This window comes from Miscanthus floridulus, chromosome 12 (genome assembly GCF_019320115.1).
Source record: "Miscanthus floridulus cultivar M001 chromosome 12, ASM1932011v1, whole genome shotgun sequence".
Lineage (NCBI taxonomy): Eukaryota > Viridiplantae > Streptophyta > Magnoliopsida > Poales > Poaceae > Miscanthus > Miscanthus floridulus.
This window is the reverse complement of record NC_089591.1, coordinates 57,117,111-57,129,541: the sequence shown is the minus strand read 5'-3', so window position 1 is coordinate 57,129,541 and position 12,431 is coordinate 57,117,111. Positions and strand designations below refer to the sequence as shown.

General features: G+C 45.3%; 1 protein-coding gene across 2 annotated transcripts; it reads right to left on the bottom strand.

Annotated features, from left to right (window-relative positions):
* Window positions 1-8,212: 8,212 nt before the first annotated feature.
* LOC136496441 (uncharacterized oxidoreductase At1g06690, chloroplastic-like) lies at window positions 8,213-11,651 on the bottom strand. 2 transcript variants are annotated; one of them, XM_066492111.1, is made up of 11 exons: window positions 11,243-11,651; window positions 10,734-10,825; window positions 10,589-10,626; window positions 10,324-10,485; window positions 10,214-10,236; window positions 10,048-10,119; window positions 9,800-9,967; window positions 9,332-9,414; window positions 9,157-9,219; window positions 8,841-9,048; window positions 8,213-8,365 (listed from the first exon to the last, which is right to left on the bottom strand). In XM_066492111.1, the coding sequence occupies exons 1-10, from the start codon at window positions 11,502-11,504 to the stop codon at window positions 8,866-8,868; spliced, it is 1,146 nt and encodes a 381-aa protein (XP_066348208.1). In that variant the 5' UTR covers window positions 11,505-11,651; the 3' UTR covers window positions 8,213-8,365; window positions 8,841-8,865. The 2 variants fall into 2 exon arrangements, with proteins under 2 accessions (XP_066348208.1, XP_066348207.1); XM_066492110.1 differs by lacking the exon at window positions 8,213-8,365 and having other exon boundaries at window positions 8,446-9,048; window positions 11,243-11,650.
* Between the last annotated feature and the right edge of the window lie 780 nt (window positions 11,652-12,431).

The window sequence follows — 12,431 nt, the reverse complement described above, 5'->3', positions numbered from 1 at the left end:
CTCATAGCAAGAGACAAAAGAGTGATGAGCAATAAATAAAGTAAGTTTTTTGAGATCAAGTCATTACACCCTTTGATGGACTCCCTATGATGAGATCTTGTGGATGATCTTGTAGGAGAGGTGTATTTCTTCTATTGACCACTTGGGGAGGAGGTTGTGGAGCATCAACATCTTGTGCTTGTACCACATTTGCTCATGGGAGATATGAGCATCTTCATTTTCTACTCTCCCATCTTTTTCACCATCTTGTGGCACACTTGATGAAGAAGGTTGGTTAATGACTTGTACATTATCTTCATCATCTTTTGGCTTGATGTCTCCCACCGGAATATTCTTCATGGCCTCCCTCAATGGTTCATTACCTACATCATTAAGATTCTCATGTGCTCCTTGGGAGCCGATAGATTCATCAAATTCTACATTATATGTTTCTTCAACCAAGCCGGTAGCATGATTAAATACTCTATATGCTTTGGACTTCAATGAGTAACCAACAAGAAAACATATATCACAACGTCTTTGGAACTTCCCTAGGTGTTGCCGCTTCTTGTAGATGTAGCATTTGCAACCAAACACCCTAAAGAATGAGACGTCTGGCTTCTTCCTATTGAGCAACTCATAAAGTGTCTTGCCAAGGAACTTTTGAAGGAATAGGCGGTTGGATGCATAACATACGGTGTTGATTGCTTCCACCCATAAAGCTTCAGGGGTGTTGTACTCATCTAGCATTGTCCTTACAAGAGTGATCAAAGTCCGATTCTTCCTCTCAACTACACCATTTTATTGAGGAGTATAAGTTGCGGAGACTTCATGTTTGATTCCAACTTCATCACAATAAGCTTCTATGTTTATGTTGTTAAATTCCTTCCCATGGTCACTTCTTATCTTCTTTATCTTCACTTCAAATCTATTTTGAGCTCTCTTGGCAAACTTCTTGAAGCAAGATGTAACTTCAGATTTGTCATGAAGAAAGAATACCCATATATATCTTGAATAATCATCAACAATCACTAGACAATAAAGATCTCCTCCCAAACTCTTGTATGTTGTTGGTCCAAATAAGTCCATATGAAGGAGTTCTAGCACTCTTGTGGTTGACATGAAAGCTTTGGTTGGATGAGTATTTGCCACTTACTTGCCGGCTTGACATGCACTATAAAGCTTGTCCTTCTCAAACTTCACATCCTTCAACCCTCTCACCAAATCATTCTTCATTAGCTTCTTGAGTGAGCTCATCCTAACATGAGCAAGTCTTCTATGCCATAGCCACTCAAGTATTGTTTTGGTAAATAGGCAAGTCTTCACATTTGCATCTTCAGAGATGAAGTTCACTAGATAAAGATTGTTGTATCTAAATCCTTTGAATATCACTTGATCATCATCTTTCTTAGATACAACAACTTCCTTCTCGGTAAACAAGCATTGGAAACCAAGATCACACAATTGTCCAACGGATAGCAAGTTGAAACTCAATGAAGCAACATATAGCACACTTTGCCCAATCCTTTAACCTTTCCCTTTAAATTATCTCCAAATGTGATTCTTTCTTGTCCATCTACTTCTTTATCTAGTGAGGTAAACATACGAGGATCACCGGTCATATGTTGAGTGCAACCACTATCAATAACCCAATGACTTCCACCAGTCTTGTAGTTCACCTACACACAAGAGATTTAAGCTTTAGGAATCCAAACTTGTTGAGGGCCCTTCACCTTCTCAACAAGTGACTTAGCCACCCAAATCTTCTTAGGCCTACTCTTGTTGAGGGGTCCTAAGAAGATGACTTTCATCTTTCCACTAGAATCTTTTCTAAGCATGTAGTGAGCATTGAAAGCAAAGGGTCTAGCATGCTTGGACAAGAGTTGTGGTGGTGGAGTTTGACACTCATGAGTAAAGTGGCCTTCTTGTCCACACTCAAAACATCTCTTTGGCTTTGGCTTTGGCTTTGATTGTTGTTGTTGTTGAGCTTGAGCCTTCTTCTTCTCTACACTTGCCACATATCTAATGCCACTTCTATCCATCTTCATGACGGTGTTCATGAGTAGCTCACTTTGGAGATGCTTGCCTCTAGCAAACTTGCTCAATCCTACCTTGAGATGCTCTTTCTCCATCTTGAGCTTCTTGTTCTCTTCCTTGAGAACATCATTGTTCTTCTCTTCCTTGAGCTTCTTGTTTTCTTCTTTGAGCTTCTCATTCTCAAGGATCAACTCTTTGTCATGATCAAGAGTTTCTAGCACAATGGTGTTGTGACTTTTCATCTCTTCAAGATCTTTCATGAGCTTCTCATTATCACTCTTGAGCTTGACATACTCATCATAGTCATTACACTCAACCACTTGCTTGCCTTTGCTACTAGATCCATGCTCAATGCTCTCATTAATCAAATCATCACATGATGTGGCTATATCAATCTTAACAACATGGTTAGTAGCATCATGTGGCTCATTTGATAAGAATTCTTGAGCAATAACAAGTGTATCATGATTGATCTTAAGTGTTGTATACTCATCTTTTAGCTTGTTGTGACTAGTGATGAGCTCATTGTGCACCCACTCAAGTTTATCATGTTTATCCTTAAGCTCTTTCTTAGAAGATTTGAGCTCCTTGAGTTTGGATAATATAGCATCATTAGTTTCTCTAAGTTCGTCATTAGCCTTTTCCAAAGTATCACACTTAGCTAAGAGTGAATCATTTTTAGCATCAAGTTTTTTCATTTGTAGCTCTACTCTTTCTAATGATCTTAGTGTATTTTCTTAGTATTTTGACAAGATCATTATATGTAGGTGAATCATCATCGCTATCGCTATCATCATCACTAGCTTGCTCATCATCACTACTATCATCACTCTTAGTTACCTTGCGTTCACCCTTGGCCATAAGGCATAGATGTGTAGAGGATGATGGCGATGGTGGTGGTAAAGATGCAAGATCAATAGCAGTGGCGGCCACCTTCTCATTGTCACTATCATCATTGAATGATCCACTTGATGAATCAATGTCCGTGAGCCAATCATCGACAATGTAGGCCTTTCCACTCTTCTTCTTCTTATAGAAGTCTCTCTTTTTGCCATCTCTCTTCTTGTACAGCTTGTTCTTTTTCTTCTCATCTTCATCTTCATTGCTTGAGTCATCTTTCTTGCCCTTGTTCTTGTTCTTGAACTTGTCTTTCTTGGGCTTTGTGCATTGATGAGCTAGATGGCTAAGTTTGACACAATTGTAGCAATCCATCTCGGAGATTGGCTTTCTTCTTGAGCTAGTGAAGAACTTCTTCTTCTTGCCGTCAAACTTGATGCCACTCTTGTTTAGCTTCTTTAGCATCTTGGCGGTCTTCTTCACCATGAGAGCAAGACTTTCTTCATCATCTTCTTCATCACTTGAGCTCTCATACTCAAGTCTTGCTTTGCCCTTATCTTGGCTAGCTTGAATGCTAAGTCCTTCTCTTTCTTCTTTGTAGAGGATGAGCCATCTTGTGGCGTGATGTGCATGTATATTTCATGAGCATTGATCTTCCCCAAGATTTATGTTGGTGTAGCAGCGGAAAGATCACCTTGATGTAGCATGGTCACAATGTGCCCATATTTGTCAATGGGGAGGACACTCAAGATCTTTCTCACAACGTCGGATGGTGATATTTGAGTAGTCCAAGCCCATTGACTTCCTCTACAAGAACATTTAAACAAGAATACATCTCATTAGCACTTTCTTTGGGAAGCATCTCAAAGAATTTAGCTTTTTAATCACAAGATGATAGCGTTCCTCACGCTCACTCTTGGTTCCCTCATGGAGCGCACAACGTCCGACCATAGTGCATGGGCGTCTTTGTGGTTCCTTACACGGTTAAACACATCTTTGCAAAGGCCTCTAAAGATAGTGTTTCGAGCCTTTGCATTCCATTTTTCATAGTTAACCTCATCGCCTTGTAGGTTAGTAGCATCCCGAGGTTTGGGAAGCCTTGAGAGGTGGCTCTAAGAATACCAACGTCTAGAGCTTCTAAGTATGCCTCCATGCGGATTTTCTAATATGGAAAGTCATCTTCCTCAAAGATAGGAGGAGGTCCATCCTCGTGAGACATCTTGCTCAAAGCGATTAAGCTTAAAACGTGAGCACGAGGCTCTAATACCAATTGAAAGGATCAAGATGCCCAAGAGGGGGGGGTGAATTGGGCTAATTCTAAATTTTCTTGCAATAATCAAATCCTACGGATAGCCCAATTAACCCCTTGTGCCTAGAAAAGTGTTTCTATCAAACTAACACACAAAGGACTTGCAACCTATGTTCCAAACTTACTCTAGCATGGCAATTCAATGGATGTAAAGACAAGTATTGAATTGCTCAAAGTAAATACTCAAAGTAAATGCTCAACGTAAAGAGAGAGAGGAACGCGGCGATGTTTTGCCAAGGTATCGGAGAGTCGCCACTCCCCACTAGTCCTCGTTGGAGCACCCACACAAGGGTGTAGCTCCCCCTTGATCCGCGCAAGGATCAAGTGCTCTCTATGGGTTGATTCTTCGACACTCCGTCGCGGCAAATCACCCAAAGCCGCTCACAGCTTGAGTTGGGTCACCCACAAGCTTCGCTGGGTGATCACCAAGCTCCCAATCACCACCAAGCCATCTAGGTGATGGCGATCACCAAGAGTAACAAGCACAAACTCTCACTTGACCACGTGAAGCCTAATGAGAAGATGGATGCACACTTTGCTACTCTTGATTTACTAATGAGGCTACTCTCTTGGATTCTCAAATCTCAATCACCTCACTAAGACCTTGCTCTTCTTGGCACTCACAAACATGTTTCTTAGCTGTTGGAATGAGCAAAAGTGACTCCACACACGAGTGGAGCTTCTATTTATAAGGCAGCCTAAAAAATGAACCGTTATGAGTTTCTGTGGGGTGACCGGATGCTCCGGTCATGTTGACCGGATGCTCCGGTCAGTTCAACCTGTGAACCAGTAATAAAGAGTTGACCAAAACGCTGGTAGGGTCCGGTCACCACTGACCAGACACGTCTGGTCACATGAAACCCTTACTGGATGCTTACTGGACTCGATCGGACACTGAGCCCTTAGGGTCCGGTCAGTACTGACCGGACGCGTCCGGTCACAGATTCCCTTCTCTAGATCCTTACTGGAGTCGACCAGATGCTGCCTCTTAGCGTCTGGTCACTTGACCTCTCCAGCGTCCGGTCACACCGAACATTGTCTGTTGATCAAATGAACTGACCGGACCCTACGGCCAGTGTCCGGTCGCACCGGAGCCAGCGTCCCGGTCAGCATTTGACCCTCCATCACTTCCAACTCTCGATCATATGTGAATGAAGGTTTGCTCCAAAGGATCTTAGGCATTCATAGGAGCTATCTAGAGCTAGTTTTAACAAATGTGCACCCACACCTAACTCACTAGACTTAACTAGGTCAAGCTACCCGTCCATACCCCCCTTAATAGTACGGCCAAAGGAAAAACAAAGTCCTAAACTACTCTAAGTGTCACTCCAACTCCAATCGACACTTAGAACTAGTCATCCCTTAACCTTGTCGTCCATCCTGTCGGTGTTTCGGACCGGGGGGTCCTCAACCGACTAGTGAATTTGTTCTGCGTGCTCCCGATTTCGGACGGTGATGCAAAGAGACACAAGGTTTATACTGGTTCAGGCAATCGGCACCCTACGTCCAGTCTGAGGGATAGAACTTGTATTCCTTGCACCGAAGTGCTCGTAGTAGGGGGTTACAAGCTAAGGGAGAGAGGGAACTTGTCCCAGGTCTCGGCAGGGTGTCGTGGGGCCGTCTGAGACGTTGCTCTCAAGCGGCTGGAAGGTGTGCGTGTGTGTGTGTTCTCCGGGCGTCCCCCCTAAGTGGCACAAGTCCTCTCCTTTTATAGTTGAAGGGGGGACAAGGGCAGTACATGTATTACTATGCGGCGTCGTGCCGCCAGGGACGGCATGTCCAAGCCCTGTGGCCTGTTCCTGTGGCGGCGTGGTCGTCGGAGTGGCCCATCCTTGGAGTACTGGGACGGCGTGGTCGTCCCATCAGATCCTGTGCGTCGTGGGAGCCCCAGGAATGCCTCGGAGTGGACGTGGCGGCGACCATAAGCCGCTGGGGACGGACTATGCACGAGGCCGAAACTTGGTCGGGGCCGAGGCTGGTACTGCGGTGGGGGGTCTCGGCAGGCGCGGACCCCAATATTGCCGAGGCCCTGATGTACAGCGCCGAGGCCTTGGTGTACAGCGCCGAGGCCTTGAGCGGGCGGCTGATCGTGGACACAGTGGTAGGACACAGTGGCCAGTAACCCCCGCCATATCCTGTCCCAGGCGCTGACGGCGGCTGATCGTGGTCACAGTGTTTGGACACAGTGGCCGGTAATCCCCGCCATATCCTGTCCCAGGCGCTGACGGCGGCTGATCGTGGTCACAATGTTTGGACACAGTGGCCAGTAATCCCCGCCGTGCCCTGTCCTGGCCGGTATGGTGCTGATGCGACTTCGGGTCGCGTCGGTCTTTCTGTGACGTTGAGCCGCTGTCCGGCTGAGATCACGGGAGTGGTTGAAAGCATTAATGGGACGTGACCGGCTGTCGGGAGGGTCGGCCGAGGCGGGGGGGGGGGGGGGGCGACGGACCGCGGGCGAGCCGCCTCGAGCGACACGGAGAATGGGGCCTCGCGCGAGACGGGGATCAGGCTCCTTGCCGAGGCTTCGCGCGAGAGGCCTCGCGCGATACGGAGAACGCGCCTCCTGCCGAGGCCTTCTGTGGAGAGCCTCGGGCGAGGCGGAGACGGCGTTCCCTGCCGAGGCCTTCCCTGGGGAGCCTCGCCAGGATGTCGAGACCTCCTTTTCGGGGCTCGAGGCGAGGAGGAGGAGGACCCAGTGGGCCTGGTCGCAACGGGGAGGGGCCCACGACTTACCTTTTTGCTTTTATCATCGTTATTTTTTAGATGGGACTGGGGCAACCCATTTGATGTTTTGCTTGGGGTACCCCATTCTAAGGTACCCGACAATTTGTATCTATAACATCATCAGGTACTAATTTTCTACATATGGTTGTATAATTTCTCAACTTGCATCTCCATTCCGAGTCTTTCCAAAAAGGCTTGATCTTACAGGCAAGTGGAAACTGATGTATAAAGGATACATATTATTCATCTCAACTTTATAAGATTTGAGAATTATTTTATAGAACAAACTTATAGACTCAAGTATGAATATATGTTATCCATCCCAACTTTATATGATTTGAGAATTATTGTTTGAAACAAACTTATGGACTCCTTTTTCGTATTTATAGCGTGTTGATTACCATATTTTGTTGAATTGGTAGAAGTCTAAAGCCATTATTTTAGAAAAAAAAAAAGGGGGGGCAGAGGCTAGGTTAGCCCCTATGCTAGAGGGATGCTAATTTTAGAAAAGCAGGGCAAAGGCTAGGTTGACCCTCTGTGTTAGAGGAATGCTAGTACCAAAAGCAGCCAGCTATTGAGTATTCTCTAAATGAACAAGACAAAGGTCGGCCTTCCTATCATGATCTGAACCAGTAGCTTACAAAGAGAAAGACTCTGATTTGATAAACAATCTAGTAAGAAAAAAGAAAGAATGACACGGACTTCCCAGTAAAAAAAAGAGAAATGGGAACAAGATGTTCTGTTCGTTCTTTGATGCGATTCTTGAACCCATGTGTATGTTCTGTTCGTTCTTTGATGCGATTCTTGAACCCATGTGTACTAACACCGCCCCCCCCCCCCCCCCCCCCCCCCCCCCCCCTAGTTAGACTAGACTCTCAAACATATAATTGTTGAGTTAGCCGAGTGAGAGGTTCGTTCAGCCGGTTCAGCTATTCTCGGTATAGAAATAGATAAGAAGACCTCCAATTAGGACATGCGCAATAAGGAAGGTAATGTATGGCCGATGCCTATCCTATCTTGGTTGGCCGATGCCTATCCTATCTTGGTGAGAGTGGCACCACGGGGATTCGAACTCGGGCTACCTAAGACTTGGTGCAACTGACCACCCGAGCCCTCCACCCCTTCCAGCCCTAATTTAAAAGCAAATATAACTTTTTTTTTAGCACGCAAAAGGTTTGTGTGCTTTTGTATTAAGAGAGAAATTTTTGTTACATCTTAATCTATCTAGGTGGGCGAAGGATTATACATAACATAAGTGCATTGGCCCAGCCTAGACAAACAACAAAGCTTTCTAAGGTACTACTCGTTGCAATAGACAACCCAATTTTTTGGGCCGGCAGGTTTGGAACTTGGATGACTGCTCCACGAAAGCACCGCGCATTACGCTCCTTCCAAAGCTCCCACGCAACGCAGGCGAAGATGGAGTCCGCGCCCTTTCTGTAGCTCCCTGATCACTGGGAACGCCATGTTTCCCACCAGCTGAAGATTGATCAGGCAGTGCTTGAGTTAAAGCAAATATAACTTCTTACTTCTTGAAGTTCTTATAACAATGAACTATGTTACATGAACATTTCCCTGACATATTTATGTTGGCAGCGTATTTTACACTTTATAATATTTTCTTGCTTACAATAGTCATGTCACAAATTTACAAACACTGTAAAGCAAATTGTAACTTTTCTTTCACTTTGAGTTTTTTTTTTTTGGGCGTTGCTTTGCGGCACAACAGTCGCTATCTTTCCATTCTAAGTTTTTGTACAGCACAAAACAGGGAGCAGCGCTACAGCCCTGGTTTTGGCAAATGAATAATGCATACTTGCAGAGTTACAGTGCTTAAGGCATGAGATTCGTTGAAAGCTGCATTTTCTACTAACACATCCTGGTTCATTTCTAGATCCGTGCGTTTTCTTCTTCTCGCTTTAAAACCTTATATAATCTCCAATCAGTGCTATACCATGGGTTGGTGAAATGCAGAGTATCTACGACTCCTCAATGGGCATCTTGATGCCCTTGATCTCGCGTGCCAGAGTTCGTAGCTCCTCGACCTCGTCTCCTGTCAGGCTCCAACCGAGTGCGCCGGCGAACTCCTTGGCCTGGCTGGCATTCTTGGCTCCGGGAATTGGCACCACGTTCCCCTGGCAGGTCAGCCAGTTCAGAGACACCTGAAACGAAGGAACAAAGGGAAGATCAACCGTGTTCATGCATCTCGTTATGATCTCAAATGTTTTTGATCTGGAGATGTTCCAAGCTTTTTTGGTGAAGCAGCGTACCTGGGTTGGACTCTTGCCATAGCTTGCTCCAATCTCTTTAATCCTGTTCATAAGTGGTTGGAGCTGTACATATATGACATGATGCATCTTCAGATTTCGGATAATAAAGTTGAATTGCAGAGATTGAAGCTGTGTGTCAGTGTAACCAGCGAGCTCTAGTTTACAGAACACTAACCTTGGTAAGGAACTCAGGTGTGTATGTATTCGCTCGAGGACCAGTAGGGGGATTTTCGGGAGTGTACTTACCTGTCAGAACACCTGAATTATGGGAACAAATTAGTGCAGGAAATGAGATTGGAAAACAAAAAAAAAATTGTATTGGGCTTACATCAATCCAAAACTGTTTAAGGCCTTGTTTAGATCACCTCCAAATTCCAAGTTTTTTCACACTCTCTCCATCACATCAATTTTTGGACGTATGCATGGAGCATTAAATGTAGGTAAAAAAAATAACTAATTGCACAGTTTGGTTGTAAATCACGAGACGAATCTTTTGAGCCTAGTTAGTCCATGATCGGACAAAGTTTGTCAAATACAAACGAAACGTGCTACAGTGTCCAGATTGCAAAAATTTGCAATCTAAACAAGGCCTAATTTAACATGGTCGCATAATTGGCTAAATAATTAAGAGACTAGCTCCTACCTTGGGCAATCGGGGAATAAGCAATCAAGGTGATACCGAGCTCATCACAAGCTGCCTTCACACCATTCAGCTCAGGGGTTCTGTATATGAGGCTGTAATTCACCTGGTTTGCAGCAAGTGGAACCCCCCTCTTCTTCAGGCGAGCATGTGCATCCCGAAGGCGCTTCTCTTTAGATAAGTCATAGTAGATATTGTTATTTCAATGAGAACGCAATATCATTTTTGCGAGTTCAAGACATGATACAAACCATTGTAGTTTGAGACTCCAACAGCCTTTACTAGGCCTTGCTCATAAGCATCGGCAAGGCCATCAAGGTATCCTGCATCATGCATGCTCAGTCATGTCAGAACAACGAAGTTCACTGATTAGTCAATCAGATTTAACTTTTGCAAAGGGTATGCTGCATCGGTTACCTTCGTTCCCCCAAATCCCTGGCCTGGCAAAAGATAATGAAAACATAAATAAAAACTTGCATTTTTACGGGCAAGAAACATGTATCTGCAGAAAGAACAGGAAAACCAACCAGTGGAGTTGGTAGAGCTCAACTGACGATAGGCCAAGACGGTCTAGTGATTTCTTCAGCGCGGAAAGAACACTCCCCCTTCCGAATCTCCAAGGAAGGGCAGCGAACTTTGTTGCGACGGCCACCTCGACCGGTTCCTTCTGTTGCCTTTCCTTGATGAATCTGATGGCAAGGCATACATCACTTGATGAAAATTACTGTTATACATAATCTCTTTTTTTATACAAAATTTTAAAGTATCAAACAACGGAAGATAGGATATTACCCTCCTAGTAAACTTTCAGAATTGACCGCTCCCATGAGCTGTAGAACAGAAGGATCCCTAGTTAGATACAGCTGTGCCTTCCTTCAGAACTGAATTTGGGAGGAGTGAGTGAGCTAGGTAGTTGGTTTATAGTTTAGTTTCTTACCGCTGTACCGTATACTTCTGCGGTATCGAAGAAGGTCATCCCGTTATCGATGCTCGCATCGAACGCGTCCTGTGCCTCCCTCAATCTCCTATCTGACAATTCAGGTCAAAGAAACTAATCACATAGCGCTACATTCGGAACGGAGCAAATTGGCCATTGACATGCTAAACCAATGCTAGCCGAGCAATAGTATGTGATGATTCGGTCACGGTTAAGGCAAAGATCGAGTAGGACTTTTCCTGAAGCAGCGGGATCATCGTACTATAGAAATTAGAAAGACAAGGGATTGGCAAACATGCCAATCTCGTTGCTGGCTATCATGCGTGCAAGTTACACACACAGTATGCACGTACGATTCATTGTTGGCAATGCATCGGGCAGGTGTGCGCACTGGAAGAAGCATGGCCAGGATTTCAGGAAACGTTGACGTCCGCGCGCACCCCCGAGCAAGAATGAGAACGAGAACAAGCATCACAGCAGCGCGCAGCAGGAGGTGAATTCCCACGTACCGTCCCACTCGGAGTCGTTCCAGTAGGTGGTGTCGCCCCAGGACCACGCGCCGATGCCGAGCTTGGTGACGGCGACGCTTGAGCTGCCCAGCCTCACCTTGCCCTCGTCCTCCTCCACCACCGTGGTCGCGCCGGACGCTACCGCGCGGGGCGGGCGACACAGCGCCGCCGCCGCCTGCGGCAACCGCCGGCCACGACTGCCCGGGAGAGGACGAGGGCAGCAGCAGCCCACGCCGCCGGTGACCTGCAACTGCAAGGCCATCGTGTCGTGTCCTCTAGCTAGGTAGCTTGCTCGTTGCTCAATCAGGAAGGCAGGAGCACGCGTTCTGTGTGTGGTGTGGTGGCGAGCTGAAGGATGTGTGCGCGTGTTGGCGTGGGAGAGCGGGGCGAGAGACGATGGGCGCCTGTTTTCATGGTGCCGGGAGTGCAGCGGGTGCGATGTTTTCGTAAACGGTCTTTACACGGTCGTTTTTCGTTAGGTTGTTTACATGGTGTTTAAATAAAGTTAAACGGTTTAAACAGTTTTGTATTTTTTTTAAAAAAAATACATATGATTATATATGTGCATGTAAAAAATCAAGTATTCTAGCATTTATATATATTTATTTAAGTAAAAAATCAATTATTTTGGCATGTATATATATTTATGCACGTAAAAAGTACCAAATATAGATATTTATGCATGTAACATATCAAGTGTACATATTTATAAATATAATAAACTTAAGTATACAAATTTATCCATATAAAATTGAACTAGATTTACCTCGTGTTCGCCTAAACGGCCGTTTAAACAGCTGTTTAGCCTGTTTAATGCTGTTTATCTCCGTTCTGTTTAGACCGTTTAGGCTATTTTTTCTGTTTTTTGACCGTTTAAACGGTCAACCATTTAATTTCCGTTTATCTCCTAAATAAAATAATTTACCACCGTTTACTGTTTACTAGCCGTTTAAATAACCGTTTAATCCGTTTAAGCGAACACTAAGCGTGTGTGTGAGTCGCTGCGGGACCGGGGCGGCGACAGGCCTGGCTTGGACTGCCCGGTTGGCGTTGGAAGCTAGCATTGATAGTTTTCTGTACCCTGTGACCTGTGTGGCTGCAGGCCCCTTGTTTGAGACTAGCCTTGGGACTTGGTAGTTTCTGTGCGTTGTCTGGGTGGGTGTGGCTGCAGGCGTCTTGTTGTGTACCG